The sequence below is a fragment of the Saccostrea cucullata genome, unplaced genomic scaffold, assembly GCF_032062105.1.
Source record: "Saccostrea cucullata isolate Sc308-1 unplaced genomic scaffold, CSIRO_AGI_Scuc_v1 ctg1739, whole genome shotgun sequence".
NCBI classification, from domain to species: Eukaryota; Metazoa; Mollusca; class Bivalvia; order Ostreida; family Ostreidae; genus Saccostrea; species Saccostrea cuccullata.
Genome location: NW_026929848.1, coordinates 1 through 21360, shown reverse-complemented (window position 1 = coordinate 21360; position 21360 = coordinate 1). Strand labels below are relative to the sequence as shown.

Below are 21360 nucleotides of genomic sequence, written 5' to 3'. Positions count from 1 at the left end.
AAAAACATGGATATATATGTTTTTTGTTTGAGTATAACATAATTTTTTACTCTCAATTCTTGGTAAGAGTATGAATTAGGAGTATATGGAGTATAATTTGGAGTAGTAATTTGAATTTTAGTTATAATACCTTCGAGGACAGGTGGTTATAGATACATGTAGATGTTTAATATTATGTATTTTCTTTCTTCTAAAACCTTTGGAAACGGGATTTCAATATAACATGGCACACATATAACACATGGATTTACATCTTTTTCAGGTGTTGCCATGGTTACTAAAAATAGATGAAATTATTTCAAAATGCTACTCCTCCTACAGTTTTGGTCTGATTTCAATATAACATGGCACACAAGTAGACTCAAAATTATTTGTGTATATTTGTAACGCTTTTACAATTCTGTCATTTAACAGTTTCTACAATATTTTCAACACACAAGTACATATTTTTAAAATTTTAATTCCGGAACGTTAAATGCTGAAATTCTTTCAAAATGTCAACAGTTTTGATGACAATATAACTTGGCACACAAGTAGACTACACTAAGATACATAATTCTGTGCATCGGTTTTTGATTTCAAAGAACGGTGTTTCCGAGGTTACTAAAAATAGAATTTTTGTGAAATTCTTTCAAATTGCTACTTCTCCTACGAATTTGGTAAAAACTTGGCACACAAGAAGATTACACGTCTCATAATTCTGTGTATCGGTTTTTGATTTCGATGAACGGTGTTGCTGTTGTTACTAAAAATAGAAATTTCTGTGAAAATCTTTCAAAATGCTACTCCTCCTACAGATTTGGTCTGATTTCAATATAACTTCCTACACAAGTAGAGTACACTAAGGTACATAATTCTGTGTATCGATACATGTGTATATCGTTTTTGAAATTCTTTCAATCACAGGGATTTCAATATAACTTGGCACACAGGCGTGTAATAATTATTTTGATTGAAAAAATCATATTTTTCAAAATGCGTAATATAAAACTTGCCACACAAGTGGACTACACTAAGATACATAATTCTGTTTATCCATTTTTGAGTTCGATTCCTCATTATTGCCTTGGTTACTAAAATAGAAATTCCTGTTAGATGCTCTCAAAATGCGTACTACAAAACAGTTTTAGCCTGATTATAATATAATGTGGCATGCAAGTAGACTGCACTGCCACGGATCTGTTCTCTTTATTGAAATGATTAACTTCCATTTTAAAGTACCTTTTTTGCTATAAATTTCCCCCTTGGAGACTCTTTGTTTGAGTATAACATAATTTTTTACACATTTTTGGTAGACTAAAAATAATCCAAAATTTTAGTAATCATATAGGACAGTTGGTATGGACAGAAAGCGAAAGTTATTTACCTCGGCGTTTTATTTTCATTCGAATACGGAATTATTCTAAAAGACTACATTTATATACCATTGCGGTTTAAATTAGCAGTTGTTTTCAATAGTGGAAAAACCCCCCCCCCCCCCCCCCCCCCCCCGAAGCTCTTGGTTTTCGTGTAACCGAATGTGTTTTCACTTTAATTCTGTCAAATCATACATTGACCAACTGTCCTATCCAGCGAGTTTGTAGATTATTTTTATGACATTGTTGATAATGTGTATTTTGAAGAGGCTCCAAGGGGTTTTTGTGTATTTTAATTTGAAACTGGGCACAAAAATAAAGGTATTGTCCCAAAGTATGGTATTATTATTCTCATACTTTGAAATTTTAGAATAATCATTATATTTTATGTTAACCTATCGGGGAAGTGTAATTCTTTGACAAGAATTTTTTTCTTTTGCGGTGTATAAGAATTGACTTGTATTTAAAGTGATTCATCACACCTATACTAAGTGCACATTGTCATGTAAAATATGGCAAAATATATTTGGTTCTAAAATGGCGAGCGAAGCGAAAAGATTTTTGAGATTTAATTACACGTAAATAAAAAAAAGTATGTTTCACATTAAATATCATAAGTCAAGGTCAGATTATTTATTTTGTTTGTAATGGAGGACAGATTATTTATTTTCAAAGTTTTCAGGGACAGATTATTTATTTCCAAAATCTGCCAGCCCCCCCCCCCCCCCCTCAGAATCAAATGGTCGCCCCCTTATAGATACATGTAGATGTTTAATATTATGTTTTATTTGGAAACGGGATAATTACGGTATATAGCCATTTTTTTAAATAAATAATTATTTTTCAACAGTTTACATATTTTTAAAATTTTAATTCCGGGACGTTAAATGCTGTCCCGTGTCAAGGATGACAACCCCATGACACGTAAAAGATCGTCTCTCTGGGATGTTGCTAAAACGCGGAACGGAACGGAAAACGGAATACATGTGTATATCGTTTTTGATTAAATCACTTGAAACACGCAAATTTTATCATAAAAAATATATATTATATACACATTCAATCCCTTTTTAATAAAACAAGTTGATTTAATCATGTTCAGCCTCTTATTCATGAAAATTGCTGACATTGCAGTGACATGAATAGAATTTGGAAGTGTGGTGGTGGTGGGGATTACACTTATCTGAAAAGAATTTGACAATCGAAAAAAAAGACAAATGTACGTATGATTGGTAGGGGGAATCAGGTCCTACTCCAATGCCTTTCATTAATTGTTTTGTAGACCTACTTTCTACATTATAATTACATTAACAACAAGATGTGTTTGTGAAACACTATGCGCCCGGCGGCAACAGTTAAAAACATATTTTTAGCTTATAGGTCACAGTCAAGGTCACAAGGTCATTAATCTTGTTGTCATTTGAAAGAACTTGATTAGTGAAGTATGCATACCAAATATGAAGTCTATCTCTCATGGTTCAAAAGTAATGGTGAAGGTTCAAAAAAACTATTTTTAGCATATACGACACAGTCAAGGTCACAAGGTCATTGACCTTTGTGTCATGTAAAAGGGCTTAATAAGTGGAGTATGCATGTCAAAAATTAAGTCTTTATCTTTCTTCGTTCAAAAATTATGGCGAAGGTAAAAGTTTGCAGACAAAAAAGCTGTATTTAGCCTATAGGTCGCAGTCAAGGTCACAAGGTCATTGATCATAGTGTCATTTGAAAGAGCTTTATCAGTGGTGTTTGCATACTAAATATAAAGTCTCTATCTTTTATGTTTCAAAAGTTATGGCGAAGGTTAAAGTTTGCAGAAAAAATATTTTTGGCATATACATGTAGGTCACAGTCAGGGTCACAAGGTCCTTGACCTTGGTGTCATTTGAAAGAGCTTAATTAGTGGAGTAAGCATACCAAATATGAAGTCTCTTTCATTCATGGTTCAAAAGTTATGGCAAAGGTTAAAGTTTGCAGACAAACAGAACAAAAATAATATATGCCTCGGATCTTTCGATGCGGGCGCATTAAAAGGTTATGTATGGAAAAAAAGGTGTAGGGCCAAATATTTGATACATGTACAGTCTCGGGTCAAAAGTATTCGTAAAAAATGGCCTACTTTTTCACTGCCGCGGTTCGCTTCCCATTTCAGCGTCGTTCTTGACGCACAAATTAGATTTATCCCTCTTACTACGTACAAATATACACAAGAACATGACAGATCACGTGGCTTTGTTATGACGTATTTTGTCGTCTGCAAATGTTTTGTTTCCGCTTTAAAAACAAATGGGTAGGAAAGGATTTGAACTGTGTGCGTCCGAGAAAGAAAGTATTCTATCGTTGTTTAAAGCTAATATAAAGTTAAAGGAAATATCAGAGATAACAGAAAGACCTATATCTACAATATGCAAATTTTTTAAAGCGACAACAAAGACGTCGAAATACAGAAAACAAGGATCGAAGTGGCAGACCGCGTAAGTGTAGTGTCCAAGGGGAAAGGCAACTTATTCGACTTGTGAAAAAAATCTTCGAAGGACTTTGACAGAATTAATGAATGTTACCAATGAAAATGGAGCTAGTAGACTGTCAGAAAGTACCGTGAAAAGAATTTTGAGAAAAGGGGGATACCGGAGGAGGCTTGTAAAGAAAAAACTTCGGATTCGTGAAGTGAACAAGAAACCAGAAGTCTCTGTCGAGACTGTAGCTCTACTGGTTTATACTTAAAACAAGGAAGAAAAAAGTAGCAGTTGGAATTTGAAACTTTAAAACAGCAATAAATAGAAAATTGATCCTTGTCAGTCATCAAAATTAAAACTGATGCACAGAATTATGTATCTTAGTGTAGTCTACTTGTGTGCAAAGTTATATTGAAATCGGACCAAAACTGTAGGAGGAGTAGCATTTTGAAAGAATTTCACAGAAATTTCTATTTTAAGTAACCATGGCAACACCGTTCATCGAAATCAAAAACCGATGCACAGAATTATGTATCCTAGTGTAGTCTACTTGTGTGCCAAGTTATATTGAAATCAGACCAAAACTGTAGAAGGAGTAGCATTTTGAAAGCATTTCACAGAAATTTCTATTTTTAGTAACCACGGCAACACCGTTCATCAAAATCAGAAACCAATGCACAGAATTATGTATCTTATTGCAGTCTACTTGTGTGCCAAGTTATATTGAAATCGTACCAAAACTGTAGGTGGAGTAGCATTTTGAAAGCATTTCACAGAAATTTCTATTTTCAATAACCACGGCAACACCGTTCATCGAAATCAAAAACTGATGCACAGATTTATGTATCTTATTGCAGTCTACTTGCCAAATTATATTGAAATCAGATGCAGATTGTAGGAGTAGCATCTTGAAAGCAATTCACAGAAATTTCTATTTTTAGTAACCACGGCAACACCGTTCATCGAAATCAAAAACCGATGCACAGAATTATGTATCTTAGTGTAGTCTACTTGTGTGCCAAGTTATACTGAAATTAGACCAAAACTGTAGGAGGAGTAGTGTTTTGAAAGAATTTCACAGAAATTTCTATTTTTAGTAACCACGGCAACACCGTTCATCGAAATCAAAAACCGATACACAGAATTATGTATATTAGTGTAGTCTACCTGTATGCCAAGTTATACTGAAATCAGACCAAAACTGTAGGAGGAGTAGCGTTTTGAAAAATTGTTTACAGACAGACAGACAGACGGACGGACGGACGCCGGACGCATTACTATCGCATAAGCTCTTCTGGTCTCTGACCAGTAGAGCTAAAAACGATTAATTGGTGTAAACAATACAGACACGAAACTGTCGATGGATTTTGGAATAAAATAATATTCAGTGATGAGTGTAAGGTGATGATTGATGGAGAACAACGCGTGTATGTGTGGCGGAAGGACGGCGAAGAATGGGACGCCCGTTGTGTTGCACCCCCTCCTGGACGGCGCCTTGATTTGATGGTGTGGGGATGTATAACAGCTTATGGTGTAGGTACTTTAAATGTTGTTGACGGTAAAATTAATGCCGAAAAATATATTGAAATCATCGATAGCAATTTATGGCCGGTTGTAGCCAGGCATTTCCCTAACAATCGGTATATATTTCAAGACGACAATGCATCTGTGCATAGAGCAAGAGTAGTGAAAGATTTCGTGACTAGAGAGGGAATAACAACACTTGAATGGCCAGCCCAAAGTCCTGACTTAAATATTATCGAAAATTGCTGGAAAAAAATGAAACACGAACTTAATATAAATGTTCATAACCTGAGGACCAACGATGACCCTTGCAGTAGCCGTTCGACAGGCCTGGGAAAACATCCCGCTTCAATTCATTCAAAGGCTATACCAGTCGATTCCAAGAAGAATTAAAGCAGTGATCAAGTCAAAAGGCTGTCTTACGAAATATTAAGGTTGGTGCAGATTCAGTTAGGTTAAAAATTTGATGAAACTAAGGTGACCTAGTTTTGTTTACATCGCCGCCATTTTGTTTTTTTACGAATACTTATGACCCATAACTGTATCTAGATTTATCCCATTGATATAGCTCATGTGATATCGTTTTGTATCCCACTGCAGTTGTGATGTCACAATGGGTTTTGCGTTAGCCTAATGAAGTAAAACAAGCTAATTCAGAGAATTTGTGTCCCCCGCTTAGGGAAAAAGTAAACCATAAGCAGTTCGGGAGGGGGGGGGGGGGAGTCGGATCCCCCTGACTGAATTTGTAGAATTATTAAATGTATCATGTATACTAAAGTAAATAAAATATGCCAATATGGATATAAAGATTTGATTGCTTATTCTTTGTTATGTGTATAGAAGATTTTTATATGGAATATTTATCACACTGTAATGATGATTTTATGAGTTTGTACAAGCCAGACCTTATATTTTTTTTTTCTTTTCACATGCTGAATACTATTATTTAGTAAAAAAAAAAGTATTTCGGAAAAAAAAAAGAAAATGGATCGCCCGGGATTCGATTCCGGGACCTCTCACATGTGAAGCGAGAGACATACCACTATACCTCGGAACCGCTTTAAACTGGCAAAAATCATATGCAAATATGAAGTCACATACATGTATATATTCACGTTCGATATTGTCAAAATTTTACACAGTGCATGGTGTCTAATTTAACCTTTACTAAACAGTTCTAATAGATGTAATAAGAATATAAAGTCTTCCGAGAACCTGATTGATATGTAATAACTCTCCTCATGCCCCTGTGCTAAAAATAGCGACATGAAATACACTGTACAATAAATATAAAACAAACGGGGCGGGACACTTTGAGAGGGGTGAGAAAGGTCCTAGGGAGTTTTGGTATAAAATTACATTGCAAAATCTCAAAATCTTCTTGAAATATTGCCCGGAAAGGATAGTGTTAGACACAGACAGAATGTATAAATTTACGACCTTGAACTTTTTGACCTCAAAATCAATAGGGGTCTTCCTTAGGCCACAGGGAGTTGTTATGTAAAATTTCATTGCAGAAGTCAAAGGGTTCTCGAGATATCCCGCGGAAACGAAAGTGTTATAACAGGCAGAATTTGCGAATTTATGACCTTTGACCTTTTGACCTCAAAACCAATAGGGTTCTTCTTTAGTCCATAGGGAGTTGCTATGCAAAATTTCATTGCGAAAGCTCAAAGGATTCTCAAGATATTGCATGGAAAAGAAAGCGTTACAGACAGACAGAAAGACGGACGGACAGACCCAAATTAATATATATCCCCCACTTTTCAAGCGGGGGACAATAAAGTGGAGTCCTTTATATACAAAAACTGTGTAAAACATTGATTGTGAAATATTAAAAATGGGATAAAAAGAATCTCCCATGATCATATCCAACTACAAATCACGGGAGATCCTGTCGTACATGTAAGTTTACATCGTTACGTTTTAATTATTTCAGATCTGTTTAAGATGATACCCGTCGAAGGAACTGCACAGTGTCTACGTAAGTGAAATTTGGGGGGGGGGGAAGAATTAAAACCTATCATCAGGTTTACATAAAATGAAAAATGTACTTTTTTAATTAATATTTTCCCTTGTAGATACGAAAGCACTTTTCAGACTTTGGAGTTTCAACCATAAAACGATAGGTGTGTATACATGTACTTTTAAATTCATTATAAATTGAACAAAAAAAATTATTTGAAAATTTGAATATAAAAGCCTTAGTTATCTTTTTGTGAAAATTCATTTTATCAATATTTCAGCTTTGCAAACTCTTTATGAGTATATAGTTGCACACATCAATGCCCCTAAGCGGCTATGCTGCATGCCAGGTAAATTTAAAATCTTATATAAGTATTAAATGTTACGAACCCTTGGACACCAGGCAAACTGTTATTCTGCATTCCTTCACATCGAAGAAAAATGTTACTCCAGGGTCAGAAATAGGTGTCAAAATTACCCTGGACCTTAATTGATCCTTGCTTTTCCTTTCACCTGTAATATTATTCCCCCAGACGATAACAACGACGTTTGCAATGAATATGAAACATGATTGTACTTAGACCGCGTACGTTGTAAATTTTGTAATATAGTTAGTATCTTAACTTATAATGTCATATGAAGATAAAGAAAAGAAAATATTTTGACAACTTCATTCTTAAAGATACTTGAGTGACAAACTTCCCCCTCATTGTAATAAGTAGCCAAGTTCGTTGTTATAAAATATTTTTTGAGTTAAATAATGTTATATGCGTTATTTTTCATATTCATGAAATAGGATTTCGTTCTGACAATTTGGAAGCATTTGTTGGTGGAATGAGATGGATTCCAAACAGTTAAGTTAATATTTTTATATATTTAGGTTCAAAATCAGAATGATTTCAAATTTACTAAGTTTTTTAAAACTTTCATTTGAACTGTATAAATATCTGATAACTTGTAATTAACTTTTTACTGAAACACAGTTGGACGAATGATGAAGCGTGTAGACTTCAGTTGTCAGCAATGCAAGGAATACCTCGCTTTCGTAATGGAAAGTAAGTCTTTTAATCAATTAGCAAATTTCTTCTTCACTTTATTTTCCCTGCTTAGTTCTGAGTATCTGTAAAGATTCTTCAATTAAAAGATACGATCTTCAATGAATGATACCTCTAGAATATTATTATTCACATTATATATAAAAAAAATTAGTGAGGTGAAGTTAACGAACAGTATTTTAGTTAATAAGTCAATACAAACTTTAAAGCAGCGCAAACAAGGACTTCTTAAACTTCAAGAGGTGGGAGCAGGTGTCATGGAGGAGTGAGCATCACATGCCAACTGGTCACAACCTTCATGTGCTCCTTGTTATGATCGGAAAAATTCGTTTTCAATTCAGTGTGCCAATAATAGGGGGTTCAGGTAACCCGACTTACCTGTGTAGTTGTGCTATTTACACGCAATTTATCGGTGTTTATAAACGTCTTTTTTGCATTATTATTCATATTTATGTAGAAATTAAATATAACGATTTTTTTCACCTGAGTAAACTCAGGTGACCTATTAAAACTATCCGTTTTCAGTCCGTCGTCGTGCGTCGTGCGTCGTCCGTTACACATTTGAACATTTTCAGCTTCTTCTCTGCAACCACTGAACCAATTTCAACCAAATTTGGTACAAAGCATCTATGGGTGAAGGGGAACAAAAATTGTGAATTTCATGGTCCCTGCCCCCCTGGGGCCTGGGGGGTGGGGCAAAAACCACTAAAATTAATGGAATCTTTAAAAATCTTCTTCTTTACTCCTGGACATCAAGCAGTTAAACTGTTTGCATGATTGTAATCAGCATTGAGTCCTCTACCAAAATTGTGAAATTTATGGCCCCAGGGTCAGGGGTTCTAGTGCTAGGGTATATAAGATATAGTGAAAATGCATTATTTCTTTGAAAATCTTCTTCTCTGCTCCTGGGTATTAAAAAACTAACTAAGTGCATAGTTATGATGAACAAGAGTTCTTTCAAAATTGTGAATTTTATGGCCCTAGGGTCAGGGGTTATAGTGTTAGGGCGGGGCTCTATAGATTATATAAAAATTTTTGAATTCTTAAATAATCTTCTTCTCTGCTCCTGAGTATTAAATAAACTAATTAAGTGCATAGTTATGATGCAGCAATATAGTGCCTCTACCAAAATTGTGAAATTTAAAAATACATAGGGGTTTTGCTAGGGTGGGGCTTAATATATAAAGTGAAAATGCATTATTTCTTTGAAAATTTACTCTGCTCCTGGGTATTAAATAAACTAACTAAGTGCATAGTTATGATGAGAACAGTGCCTCTAAAAATTGTGAATTTTATGGCCCCGGGGTAAGGGGTTCTTTGCTAGGGCGGGGCTCTATAGATTATATAGTAAAATTCATGAATTCTTTGAAAATCTTCTTTTTCCTGGGTAAAATAAACTAACTAAGTGCATAGTTATGATGAGCAAGAGTGCCTCTACCAAAATTATGAAATTTATGACAGCCAACTGGGGTTCTAGTGCTAGGGTGGGGCTAAATAAGTATATGGTGAAAATGCATTATTTCTTTGAAAAGCTCCTGGGTATTAAATAAACTAACTAAGTGCATAGTTTTGATGAGCAAGAGTGCCTCTACCAAAATTGTGAATTTTATAGCCCAGGGTCAGGGGTTCTAGTGCTAGGGTGCCTTTTACACACATAGTGAAAATTTATGAATTCTTTGAAAATCTTCTTCTCTGCTCCTGAGTATTAAATAAACTAAACAAGTGCATAAGTATGATGAGCAAGAGTGCCTCTCCCAAAATTGTGAAATTTATGACCCCAGGGTCAGGGGTGCTAGTGATAGGGTGGGGCTCTATTGATTATATAGTGAAAATATATTAAATCTTTGAACATTTTCTTCTCTGCTCTTGGGTATTAAGCAGATGAACTACCTTTGTAGTTATGATGAGCAAGGACCCTAATCTTCCAGAATTGTGAATGTCAAGGCCCCAGGGTCAGGGGTACCATGTCCTACCTATATACTGAAACTGGATGAATTGTTAATCTGCTCCTTGGTATTAATCAAATATTTTTGAAAAGCAAGGGTGCCTTTTCAAAAATTGTGCAATGTGTGGATCTAGGCCTAAGGGTCAGGGGTTCATGTGTGAATGGGGCATTACTGATTATTGCTGAATATTACTGATTACTTGAAATGCATTTTTGTTCCCACACCCTGCCTATGGGTATTAAGTAAACAAACTAAGCAACTGCTAAGTGTATTGTTATGATGATCAAATGGTGCCTCTTTCAAAATTGTGAATGCCATTTTTTTAAAACATTAATCAAATTAAATCGCTGGAAAGTTGTTGCATAATGCTCAGGTGACCTATAAGGCCCATGGGCCTCTTGTTTCTTCTTTGTTTGAACTTTCGTATGATGCGTGTGTTATGTCATTCTAATAAGTCTGTGTTGAAAATTAACCGGGTCGAAGTTGTGCTAAAATTGGATACGGGGTTTCCCTTTTGATGCATGGCACTGTAATTTTGTCTCCGCGAAAATAGCGTCATTTTGATTGGCTTTCCGGGAGACGATTTTTAAGGAATTAACGACATTGACATATCACAGGAAAGCTTACATTTTGAAGATTAACATTGTTATTGTTGCACCTTGATGCAATGTGCAGAAGTTTATGTATTTCCGTTTCAAAGGAAAGAGGTCAATTTTACTACGGTAAGTAATCAAAATATTTTTATGCAACATACACTATTAGAAAGCTGAGAAAATTTCCTATCAGATAATTGTGGTTCTGTGATCACTTCAGAAAATAATTCACCCGGATTTCATTCAAAAGACGTCAACCCGACGCAACTTTTGAACAGTTTCTAAGTGCCTTTAAATTCATGCACACTTTTATATCGTAAAACCACAAGTGAAATAGAAAATGTGAGATTAAATCATTTTAGACTTATTGGAATATAGTCTATGAATTTGAAAACTATGGTCATTTCCTACTACATAACATATACAGGGGCCTATATATGCTAGTTAACGATCCCTGATATAAATGTACAACTTTGATTCTGCAGCCTGGATTTCCTCTGAATTCTGAAATACTGTCTGTATAATAAATGAATAACCCGAAGTTCAAATGTGATAAAACTTTAACTTTATAACTATAAAATATTTATAATTTTGTTTGTGCACATGATACTTTGTGGTTAATTTTTTTCTGTGAGTATATACAGTTAGACTTCAGGAAAATGCTATAAATCATTCCATATCATGATAATGTGCCCGCCCGCGGCCGGTAGTAGCAGAAGTCTGAGAGAAACTTAACACTCAACTTGTCCAGGAAGCATGGATAAAATACACAATTATTGATTGAAACCGAAAATTTGATATGTTTTAAAGATCTATGTAAATTTAAAAATAAAGTTGTGAATTAATTGTAGTAAATTCTTTTTTCCTTTTTTTTTTTTGCCATTTTCATAATATTGAAATCTTTCTTCTTTGCTAACTTTTAGTGACCATATTTTATTACGATCCTTATTTTAATAAATCTTTTAAAAGTAATAAATTGAAAATAATTCATAAAATTTCATTATTTATTCTTAACTCACCTGATTTTGAAAGTATGTGTTCAATAAGACTGTATCGGTCATTTTTACTATTGGCGGCCATATTGGATATTTTACCGCCATCTTGGATATTTTTTAGCTGACATGGAAACAGAAAATTAGGGCTTGCATAGACCTTTCCGAAAATATATAGTTTGCCCTACTTTTAGATAAAATTAGACTCTATCCTTTAAAAAATACCTAGATTTAACGGATTTTTCTTCCTTTTATGTGCCATCATTTAATACTCGTATGTATAGAAATTTCCTTACATAAAATAGCAGTACTGAAAACATTGATTTTTTCATAATTCTGTTCTACTTGGAATTTTTTCACCAAGTAAAGTTTTTTATATTTCTTAATGTCTCCATGTTTGTCCTAGAATATATTTAATTGAAAATATTTCACCGAAAATTTATACCTGAACCCCCTACCAATAATGGCACAACAAGTGGTAAAATAACATAAGTCAGCATTTAACTTGAATGAGAGATTGTATTTGCAAGAATAACTTCAATGTGAATGACTAGCTTGTTCTTCTGAATGATGGAGTATATTAAAACTACTTCAGGTACAATGGGAGTGCGTCGTGTACCACATCCCGACCACACACCTTCAACAACGGCGGCCACAACCACAACCCAGCACACCACACAAAATACGACACCTAAAGGTCAGTTTGGAAGTGCTTCGTGTAAATTCTAGACAAAATCGATATCAAACTTTTTTGTTTCTCCAAGGTTTTTGTTCAAATTAACTTGTTTAAGTAATTATTAAACGTAACATGTCGTTTATATAAGAAATTCATGCATTTAACATTATTGCAGTCCGGAGGACCAGGCTGCTCTATACATATAAGTTTAAGTGTTGGTTTATGGGGATTGAGGTGGGAGAAATTATTCAGAATTAAAGGTTTTCTAAACATTAATAAGATTTTTAATCAGAATGTTCTTTCCCTTTATAAATTACGAGATGCACAATATATTTACTTCCATAAATTGAATCTTTAAAAATATATAAGTTTTTCATATTTAATATATAAAGTTGCTTATCATTTACTATCCCAAAAAAGGACGGGTCCCTTTATTTTTTTAGAACATCGAATTTTACTTTTCGCATAAAACGAACTTTACACAGTTCCTGTTTACATTTTTGAAAATAGATGATGCATATGTCTGGTTGCATTTGATATTTTATGCAGCCAACCTATACTTGAGGAACTGATCAAGTTTATTAGGGTATCGTTTTTGTTCGATATTTATCCGACTATAAGTTTTCAAAATATTCTAGACTATCGTCTCCATCATTTAGACGCATGCCTTTTACACACATATCGCAGCGGTTTGATGATCAAGACTCATTTCCATTGTTTACTTTATTTATTTCACGGGCGACATTGATGGTTACATCAATGTTTTCTTGTTCATAAATATATTCAGCTTTTTTAATCATCATCAGTGCGCTTTACGAACCCTTTGACTAATTTAAGTTGTCTTTTAATGGTATTTTCCTTGTTAGCTCTACTGGTCAGAGACCAGAAGAGCTTATGCGATAGTAATGCGTCCGGCGTCATTCCGTCTGTCTGTCTGTCTGTCCGTCTGTCTGTAAACAATTTTTCAAAATGCTACTCCTCCTACAGTTATAGTCTAATTTCAATATAAGTTGGCACACAAGTAGACTACACTAAGTTACATAATTCTGTTTATTGGTTTTTGATTTCAATAAACGGTGTTGCCATGGTTACTAAAAATAGAAATTTCTGTGAAATTGTTTCAAAATGCTACTCCTCCTACAGTTTTGGTCTGATTTCAATATAACTTGGCAAACAAGTAGACAACACTAAGATACATAATTCTAGTTATCGGTTTTTGATTTCGATAAACGGTGTTGCCGTGGTTACTAAAAATAGAAATTTCTGTGAAATTCTTTCAAAATGCTACCTCTCCTACAGTTTTGGTCTGATTTCAATATAACTTGGCACACAAGTAGACTACACTAAGATACATAATTCTATATATCGGTTTTTGATTTCGATGAACGGTGTTGCGGTGGTTACTAAAAAAAGAAATTTCTGTAAAATTGTTTCAAAATGCTCCTCCTCCTCCAGTTTTGGTCTGATTTCAATATAACTTGGCACACAAGTAGACTTCACAAAGAAGATAAAGAGACTTTATCAAGGATCATTATTCCATTTATTGTAAAGATTCAATTCCCAACTGCTTAAGTACTTTTCTCTTCCTTTGCTATAAGTACAAACCAGGAGAGCTTCAGTCTCGACAGAGACTTCTGGTTTTAACTTAGGTGTCGGTTGCCCTACCTGTGACAGTAATCTTAATTGCGTTTGGTCAAACTATTGCCAAACGACAGAGAGCTGCTTAGTGCGACAGGTAACAGGATTCCCATTCTCAACTCATTGTGCAGATGTAAGTATTTCTGAGAGGACGTTGTTCTTTGAATAACAACGCTTGCCGTAATACTCTGCAAATTAAATTCATTTTTTTTAAAGAATTACTCAATTTTCCTTACAGAAAGTAGACTGTTCACTGATGAAGCAGCGCATTCCAGACGCAGAAATATTTTGCTGTAATGACGAATCGTGTATACACAGTATTTTAGGATATGAGACAATGTAATCACATTCGCCAAAAATAAAATATTTTTTTTTAAGTCACAATGTCCTGGTTCAGATCTTTTAATAGAAGGCCACTTAATTTTAAGTTTACCTGAGGATTTTCTCCGCAGCAAAATATTTTCGCTCGTCCTATGTGCGCGTGATTTTTCTGGCAGGTTTGTTATCAGTCTGTTCATCTTAATATGCTCAGTAATATTAAAACTGACTTTCTCAAAGTCGCTTCACGAAGAATCATCAAGGACAGGCAATACTTGTTGAAATGCATTTTATAAACTTTAATAGGGGTTTGCCCACTAGTCCGAAGGTTCACTATTCCGAAAGCCCACTAGTCCGAAAGCTCACTTGTCCGATTGAGAAAAAAAAAATAATTTGTATTTACATTTCTAGTCTTTGTTAGAGATAAAATTACAAATAGTAAACGTACTTTATTTCTCATCGATAGGCCCGTTTTAAAAAAACCCAGAAGTCTCTGTCGAGACTGTAGCTCTACTGGTTTGTAGTTTAAACAAAGAAAAGTGGCAGTTGGGACTTGAAACTTCGCAACAGCAATAAACAGAATAATTATCATGTATCTCAGTGTACAATACTTCCATGCCACATTGTACATGTCTATAATCAGACTAAAACTGTATATGGGATTGCATTACTTAAGTATTTCACAGAAATTTCTTATTTCTAGTAACCATGGCAACACCGTTCATCGAAATCAAAAACCGCAATAAACAGAATTATGTATCTTAATGTAGTCTACTTGTGTGCTAAGTTATATTGAAATCAAACTAAAACTATAGGAGGAGTAGCATTTTTGAATGTTTTTCACGGAAATTTATATTTTTAGTAACCACGGCAACACCGTTCATCGAAATGAAAAACCGATATATAGAATTATGTATCTTAGTGTAGTCTACCTGTGCGCCAAGTTATATTGAAATCACACCAAAACTGTAGGAGGCGTAGCATTTTGAATGTTTTACGGAAATTTCTATTTTTAGTAACCACGGCAACACAGTTCATCGAAATCAAAAACCAATATTTACAGAATTATGTATTTTAATGTAGCATTTTGAATGTTTTTCACGGAAATTTCTATTTATAATAACCACGGCAACACCGTTCATCGAAATCAAAAACCAATACATGTATACAGAATTATGTATCTTAGTGTAGTCTACTTGTGTGATAAGCTATATTAAAATCAGACCGAAACTGTAGGAGGAGTAGAATTTTAAAAGTATTTCACAGAAATTTATATTTTTAGTAACCACGGCAATACCGTTGATTGAAATCAAAAACCGATACACAGAATTATGTATTTTAGTGTAGTCTACTTGTGTGCCAAGTTATATTGAAATCAGACCAAAACTGTAGGAGGAGTAACATTTTGAAAAATTGTTTACAGACATACGGACGGACGCCGGATGCATTACTATCGCAGAAGCTCTTCTGGCCTCTGACCAGTAGAACTAATAAAGCGCGGGCGGGACAGAGACGGAAGCGAGGCTTAGAGCACATGGATTTCCGGAATCAAGAGCATGTAAATATAAGAAAGAACTGTTAGATTTTTAGGTCAACTGAGTAAACTCAGCTAGGTGACCTATTGCTATCTGTTTTCGTCCGTCGTCGACCATCGTCCGTCGTGTATTAATATTTGAACATTTTCAGCTTCTTCTCTGCAACCACTCAACCAATTTTGGCACTAAGCATCTGTGGGTGAAGGGGAACGAAAATTGTTAATTTTATGGCCCCTGCCCCCTGGGGCCTGAGGGATTGCGCCAAAACCACTAAAATTAGTGCTGTCTTTAAAAATCTTCTTCAATCTTTACTCCTGAACACCAAACAGTCAAATTATTGGTATGATTGTAATCAGCATAGGGTACTCTACCAAAATTGTGAAATTCATGGCCCCAGGTTAAGAGGTTCTAGTGCTAGGGCGGGGCTTATTATAAAGTGAAAATGCATTATTTCTTTGAAAATCTCTTTCTCTGCTCCTGGGTATTAAATAAGCTAACCAAGTAAAAAAAAAAAATATGTTGAAATTGTGAATTTCATGACCTCTGGGTCAGGGATTCGAGTGCTAGGACGGGGCTGTGTTATTATATAGTGAAAATACATAAATTCTTTGAAAATCTTCTGCTCCTGGCTATTTAATAAACTAACCAAGGCTGTCTCTTCCAAAATTTTGAATTTGATGGCCACAGGATCAGGGGTTGTTGTGTTAAGGCGGGGCTCTATTGATTATATAGTGAAAATGCATCAATTCTTTAAAAATGTTTTCTTTCCTCCTGGCTATTAAATAAACTAACCAAGTACATGGTTATGTTGAATAAGGCTGTCTCTTCCAAAATTTTGAATTTCATGGCCCACAGGATCAGGGGTTGTTGTGTTAGGGCGGGGCTTTATTGATTATATAGTGAAAATGCATCAATTCTTTAAATTCTTTTCTCTCCTCTTGCTATTAAATAAACTAACCAAGTACATGGTTATGTTGAATGAGGCTGTCTCTTCCAAAATTGTGAATTTATTAACCCACGGGTTAATGCATTAACCCAATGAATTATGTACATAGTTATGATGAAGAAGGATGTTTCTTCCAAAATTGTGAATTTCAGGGCCCCTGGGCCAGGGGTTCTTGTGTTAGGGCGGGGCTTTTATGATTATAAAGTGAAAATGCATGACTTCTTTGAAAATCTTTTCCTTTGCTCCTGGGCATTATGCCATTGATCTAAGTACATACTTATGATGAAGAAAAGTGCCTCTTCCAAAATGGTTAATTTCCGGGCCCCTCACTGTAGGTCAGGGGTACTTGGGGGGAGGGGGGTTACATATTTTGAAAATAAAGTAATGCTTTGAAATCTGCTCTTTGGTATTAATTAACCATTTATGATGAAATAAAATTTATGATAAAATTTCCAAATTTTCGAAATATATGGCCCCAGGGTCAGTGGTTCCTGTGGGTTGGGTGCACAACTAGTGGTTATAAAGTGGATGTGTATTTTCTTTTTTTTTCTGATCTCTGATCTACCTCTGGGTATTAAGTAATCAAAGTAAGCATGCTAAGTGTATAGTAATTGTGAATTTCATGAACCAAATTCAATTGTTGGAATGTTATGTGATACTCAGGTGACCTATAAGGCCCGTGGGCCTTTTGTTGTCATTGACAATGATCAATCGATTGGCTTGCGTGATAATTTTATGCATAAACACCTAGGTATAGTACAAATATATTTGTTGAGGCAAGCCTAGAAATCCAATCCAGTTTCACAGCAAAGGGTCAATAAAAGTGTTATTGGTGCCAATCACTCATATTCCCTTATAACTACATGTAGTAAAACAATCAACGGCAGCAGATCCATTTTTCAAGTTAAAGAAAAATAAACCCCAAGAAAGTAGCCTTCTACATGTATGCCCTGAAATATAGTTCGTGTCAAAAACCTTTATTTTAACAAAGTTCATGTACAGTATATAAATTTCATATGCCACAGACACCAAAATTGTAAAAATAAACAGGAATGAATTTTTTTTAAATAAAAAAAAAAAGAAAGATTAATTTCATACATTGGAACTACAATTCATTTTATTTGACTAAATTCATTTTCATTGGTCAATTACCGGTAAGATACCTCTTATACAGCGCGGTACCTCATCAACTAAATTTGTCGTGCTCAATGTTAATGAAACCAAAAGTCTCTGTCGAGACTGTAGCTCTACTGGTTTGTACTTATAACAAAGGATGAGAAAAGAAGCCATTGCCATCAGACCAAAACTGTAGAAGGAGTAGCATTTTAAAGGAATTTCACAAACATTTCTATTTTTAGTAACCACGGCAACACTGTTCATTGAAATCAAAAACCGATGCACTGTTTTATGTATCTTAGTGTAGTCTACTTGTGCCAAGTTATATTGAAATCAGACCAAAATTGTAGGAGGAGTAGTGTTTTAAAGGAATTTCACAGAAAATTCTATTTTTAGTAACCATGGCAACACCGATCATCGAAATCAAAATCCAATGCACTATTTTATGTATCTTAGTGTAGTCTACTTGTGTGCCAAGTAATATTAAAATCAGACCAAAACTGTAGGAGGATTAGCGTTTTTAAGGAATTTCACAGAAAATTTTATATTTTAGTAACCATGGCAACACCGTTCATCGAAATCAAAAACCGATGCAATCTTTTTTGTATCATAGTGTAGTCTACTTGTGTGCCAAGTTATACCGAAATCAGATCAAAACTGTAGGAGGAGTAGCATTTTAAAGGAATTTCACAGACATTTCCATTTTAGTAACCATGGCAACACCGTTCATCAAAATCAAAAACCAATGCATTATTTTTTGTATCTTAGTGTATTCTGCTTGAGTACAAGTTATATTGAAATCAGAACAAAACTCTAAGAGTAGCATTTTAAAGGAATTTCACCGAAAATTCTCTTTTTAGTAACCATGGCAACACCGTCCATCGAAATTAAATATATTTTTAGTTTCTACATACATAGCTTAATTAAAATTCAAATCAAAAAATGAGGGTCAATCTGCTTCTTTTGGCTCTACAGTACATTTAATATGACCTTTTTGCACTGAAATTTGTGTCTAAATTAAAAGAATAAATCTTCGACAATTTCCCAGCAATATTTTTATCCAGTTAAAGCACGATAAAAATGAATTCTAAGTCTGTTTTAAAAAAGACACTTTAAAATTGTAAGTAAGAAAAAGTTTCAAATTGCTTCGCATAATCAATTATTTGACCTTTTTGCACTAATAAACTGTGATTTAATTTGAAAATTAAATCGGCAAGAAAATTATTTTAAAGTCTTAAACTTTTTCTGAATTTAAGCAAATAGGTCAAAGTTATCTTAAATATTTAGATAAGAACATCAAAAGTGGAGGTATATGATGTTAATTATCAGATATTACTAAAAAATTGTCAATTTTACGTTAAAATTGGCTCAATTTTCCCCCGAATTTTCTGAATATATTTACTATATTTGTCACATTTCTTTGATAAAATTCATAAGAAATAATTTAATAGATATTTCAGAACTATCATAACACATTTCACTGCAAAAAACAGCTTTGTGTGCAACCGGCATGGAAAAATAGGAATCCAAAATAAACAGTACTGTTATATTTCAAAAGGGAAAAACTGATCATTTTAGTCTAATAAACCTTCCGCCACAAAATATAGTCCCTAGTTTAATTCTACTTAAATGGAATTAAATCGCGGTTTTTTCATTGAATATAGTTCAATTTGCATTGTAGAATTCAAATTTAATGTTAGAACTTAAAAATGATGCAGAATTTTATAAATAAAGGACATGACCAAAATCCACTCAAAAGTTCAAGATCGAACGTCCTTGAAAACCGATGCACTATTTATGTATCTTAGTGAAGTCTACCTGTGTGCCAAGTAATATTGAAATCAGACCAAAACTGTAGAAGGAGTAGAGTTTTAAAGGAATTTCACTGAAAATTCTATTTGTAGTAACCATGGCAACACCGTTCATCGAAATCAAAATCCGATGCACTATTTTATGTATCTTAGTATGGTCTACCAGTGTGCCAAGTAATATTGAAATCAGACCAAAACTGTAGAAGGAGTAGCGTTTTCAAGGAATTTCACCGAAAATTCTATTTTTAGTAACCATGGCAACACCGTTCATCGAAATCAGAAAGCGATGCATTATTTTATGTATCTTAGTGTAGTCTACTTGTGTGCCAAGTTATATTGAAATCAGACCAAAACTGTAGAAGGAGTAGCGTTTTAAAGGAATTTCACAGACACTTCTATTTTTAGTTACCATGGCAACACCGTTCATCGAAATCAAAAACCAATCCACTATTTTATGTATCTTAGTGTAGTCTACTTGTGTGTCAAGTTATACTGAAATCAGATCAAAACTGTAGAACGAGTAGCATTTTAAAGGAATTTCACAGAAAATTCTATTTTTATTAACCATGGCAACACCGTTCATCGAAATTAAAAACCGATGCACTATTTTATGTGTCTTAGTGAAGTCTACTTGTGTGCCAAGTAATATTGAAATCAGACCAAAACTGTAGAAGGAGTAGCGTTTTCAAGGAATTTCACCGAAAATTCTATTTTTAGTAACCATGGCAACACCGTTCATCGAAATCAGAAAGCGATGCATTATTTTATGTATCTTAGTGTAGTCTACTTGTGTGCCAAGTTATATTGAAATCAGACCAAAACTGTAGAAGGAGAAGCGTTTTAAAGGAATTTCACAGACACTTCTATTTTTAGTTACCATGGCAACACCGTTCATCAAAATGAAAAACCAGTGCACTATTTTATGTATCTTAGTGTAGTCTACTTGTGTGTCAAGTTATACTGAAATCAGATCAAAACTGTAGAACGAGTAGCATTTTAAAGGAATTTCACAGAAAATTCTATTTTTATTAACCATGGCAACACCGTTCATCGAAATTAAAAACCGATGCACTATTTTATGTGTCTTAGTGAAGTCTACTTGTGTGCCAAGTAATATTGAAATCAGACCAAAACTGTAGAAGGAGTAGCGTTTTCAAGGAATTTCACAGAAAATTCTATTTTTAGTAACCATGGCAACACCGTTCATCGAAATCAAAAACCTATGCATTATTTTATGTGTCTTAGTGTAGCCAAGTTATATTAAAATCAGACCAAAACTGTAGGAGGAGTAGCGTTTTTGAAAAAAATAGTTTACAGACAGACAGACGGACGACGGACACCTTACTATCACATAAGCTCTTCTGGTCTCAGACCAGTAGAGCTAAAAAAAAAAAAATAACAAGATTTACCTGTTTTACATATCAAATGGAAACTTAC

General features: G+C 34.2%; 1 protein-coding gene across 1 annotated transcript; it reads left to right on the top strand.

The window, feature by feature from the left end:
* Nucleotides 1-7558: 7558 nt before the first annotated feature.
* Nucleotides 7559-14573, top strand: LOC134282319 (uncharacterized). Its single transcript, XM_062764723.1, has 6 exons — nt 7559-7647; nt 8094-8150; nt 8281-8352; nt 12479-12580; nt 14209-14330; nt 14436-14573. Exons 1-6 carry the CDS (start codon nt 7641-7643, stop codon nt 14538-14540), a joined length of 465 nt encoding a protein of 154 aa, XP_062620707.1. The 5' UTR covers nt 7559-7640; the 3' UTR covers nt 14541-14573.
* Nucleotides 14574-21360: the final 6787 nt, after the last annotated feature.

Coding starts and splice junctions, on each gene's coding strand:
- LOC134282319 (XM_062764723.1), top strand. Junction 8,151..8,280: donor AATGAGATGGATTCCAAACA/GTTAAGTTAATA, acceptor ACTGAAACACAG/TTGGACGAATGATGAAGCGT. Junction 14,331..14,435: donor TCTCAACTCATTGTGCAGAT/GTAAGTATTTCT, acceptor TTTTCCTTACAG/AAAGTAGACTGTTCACTGAT.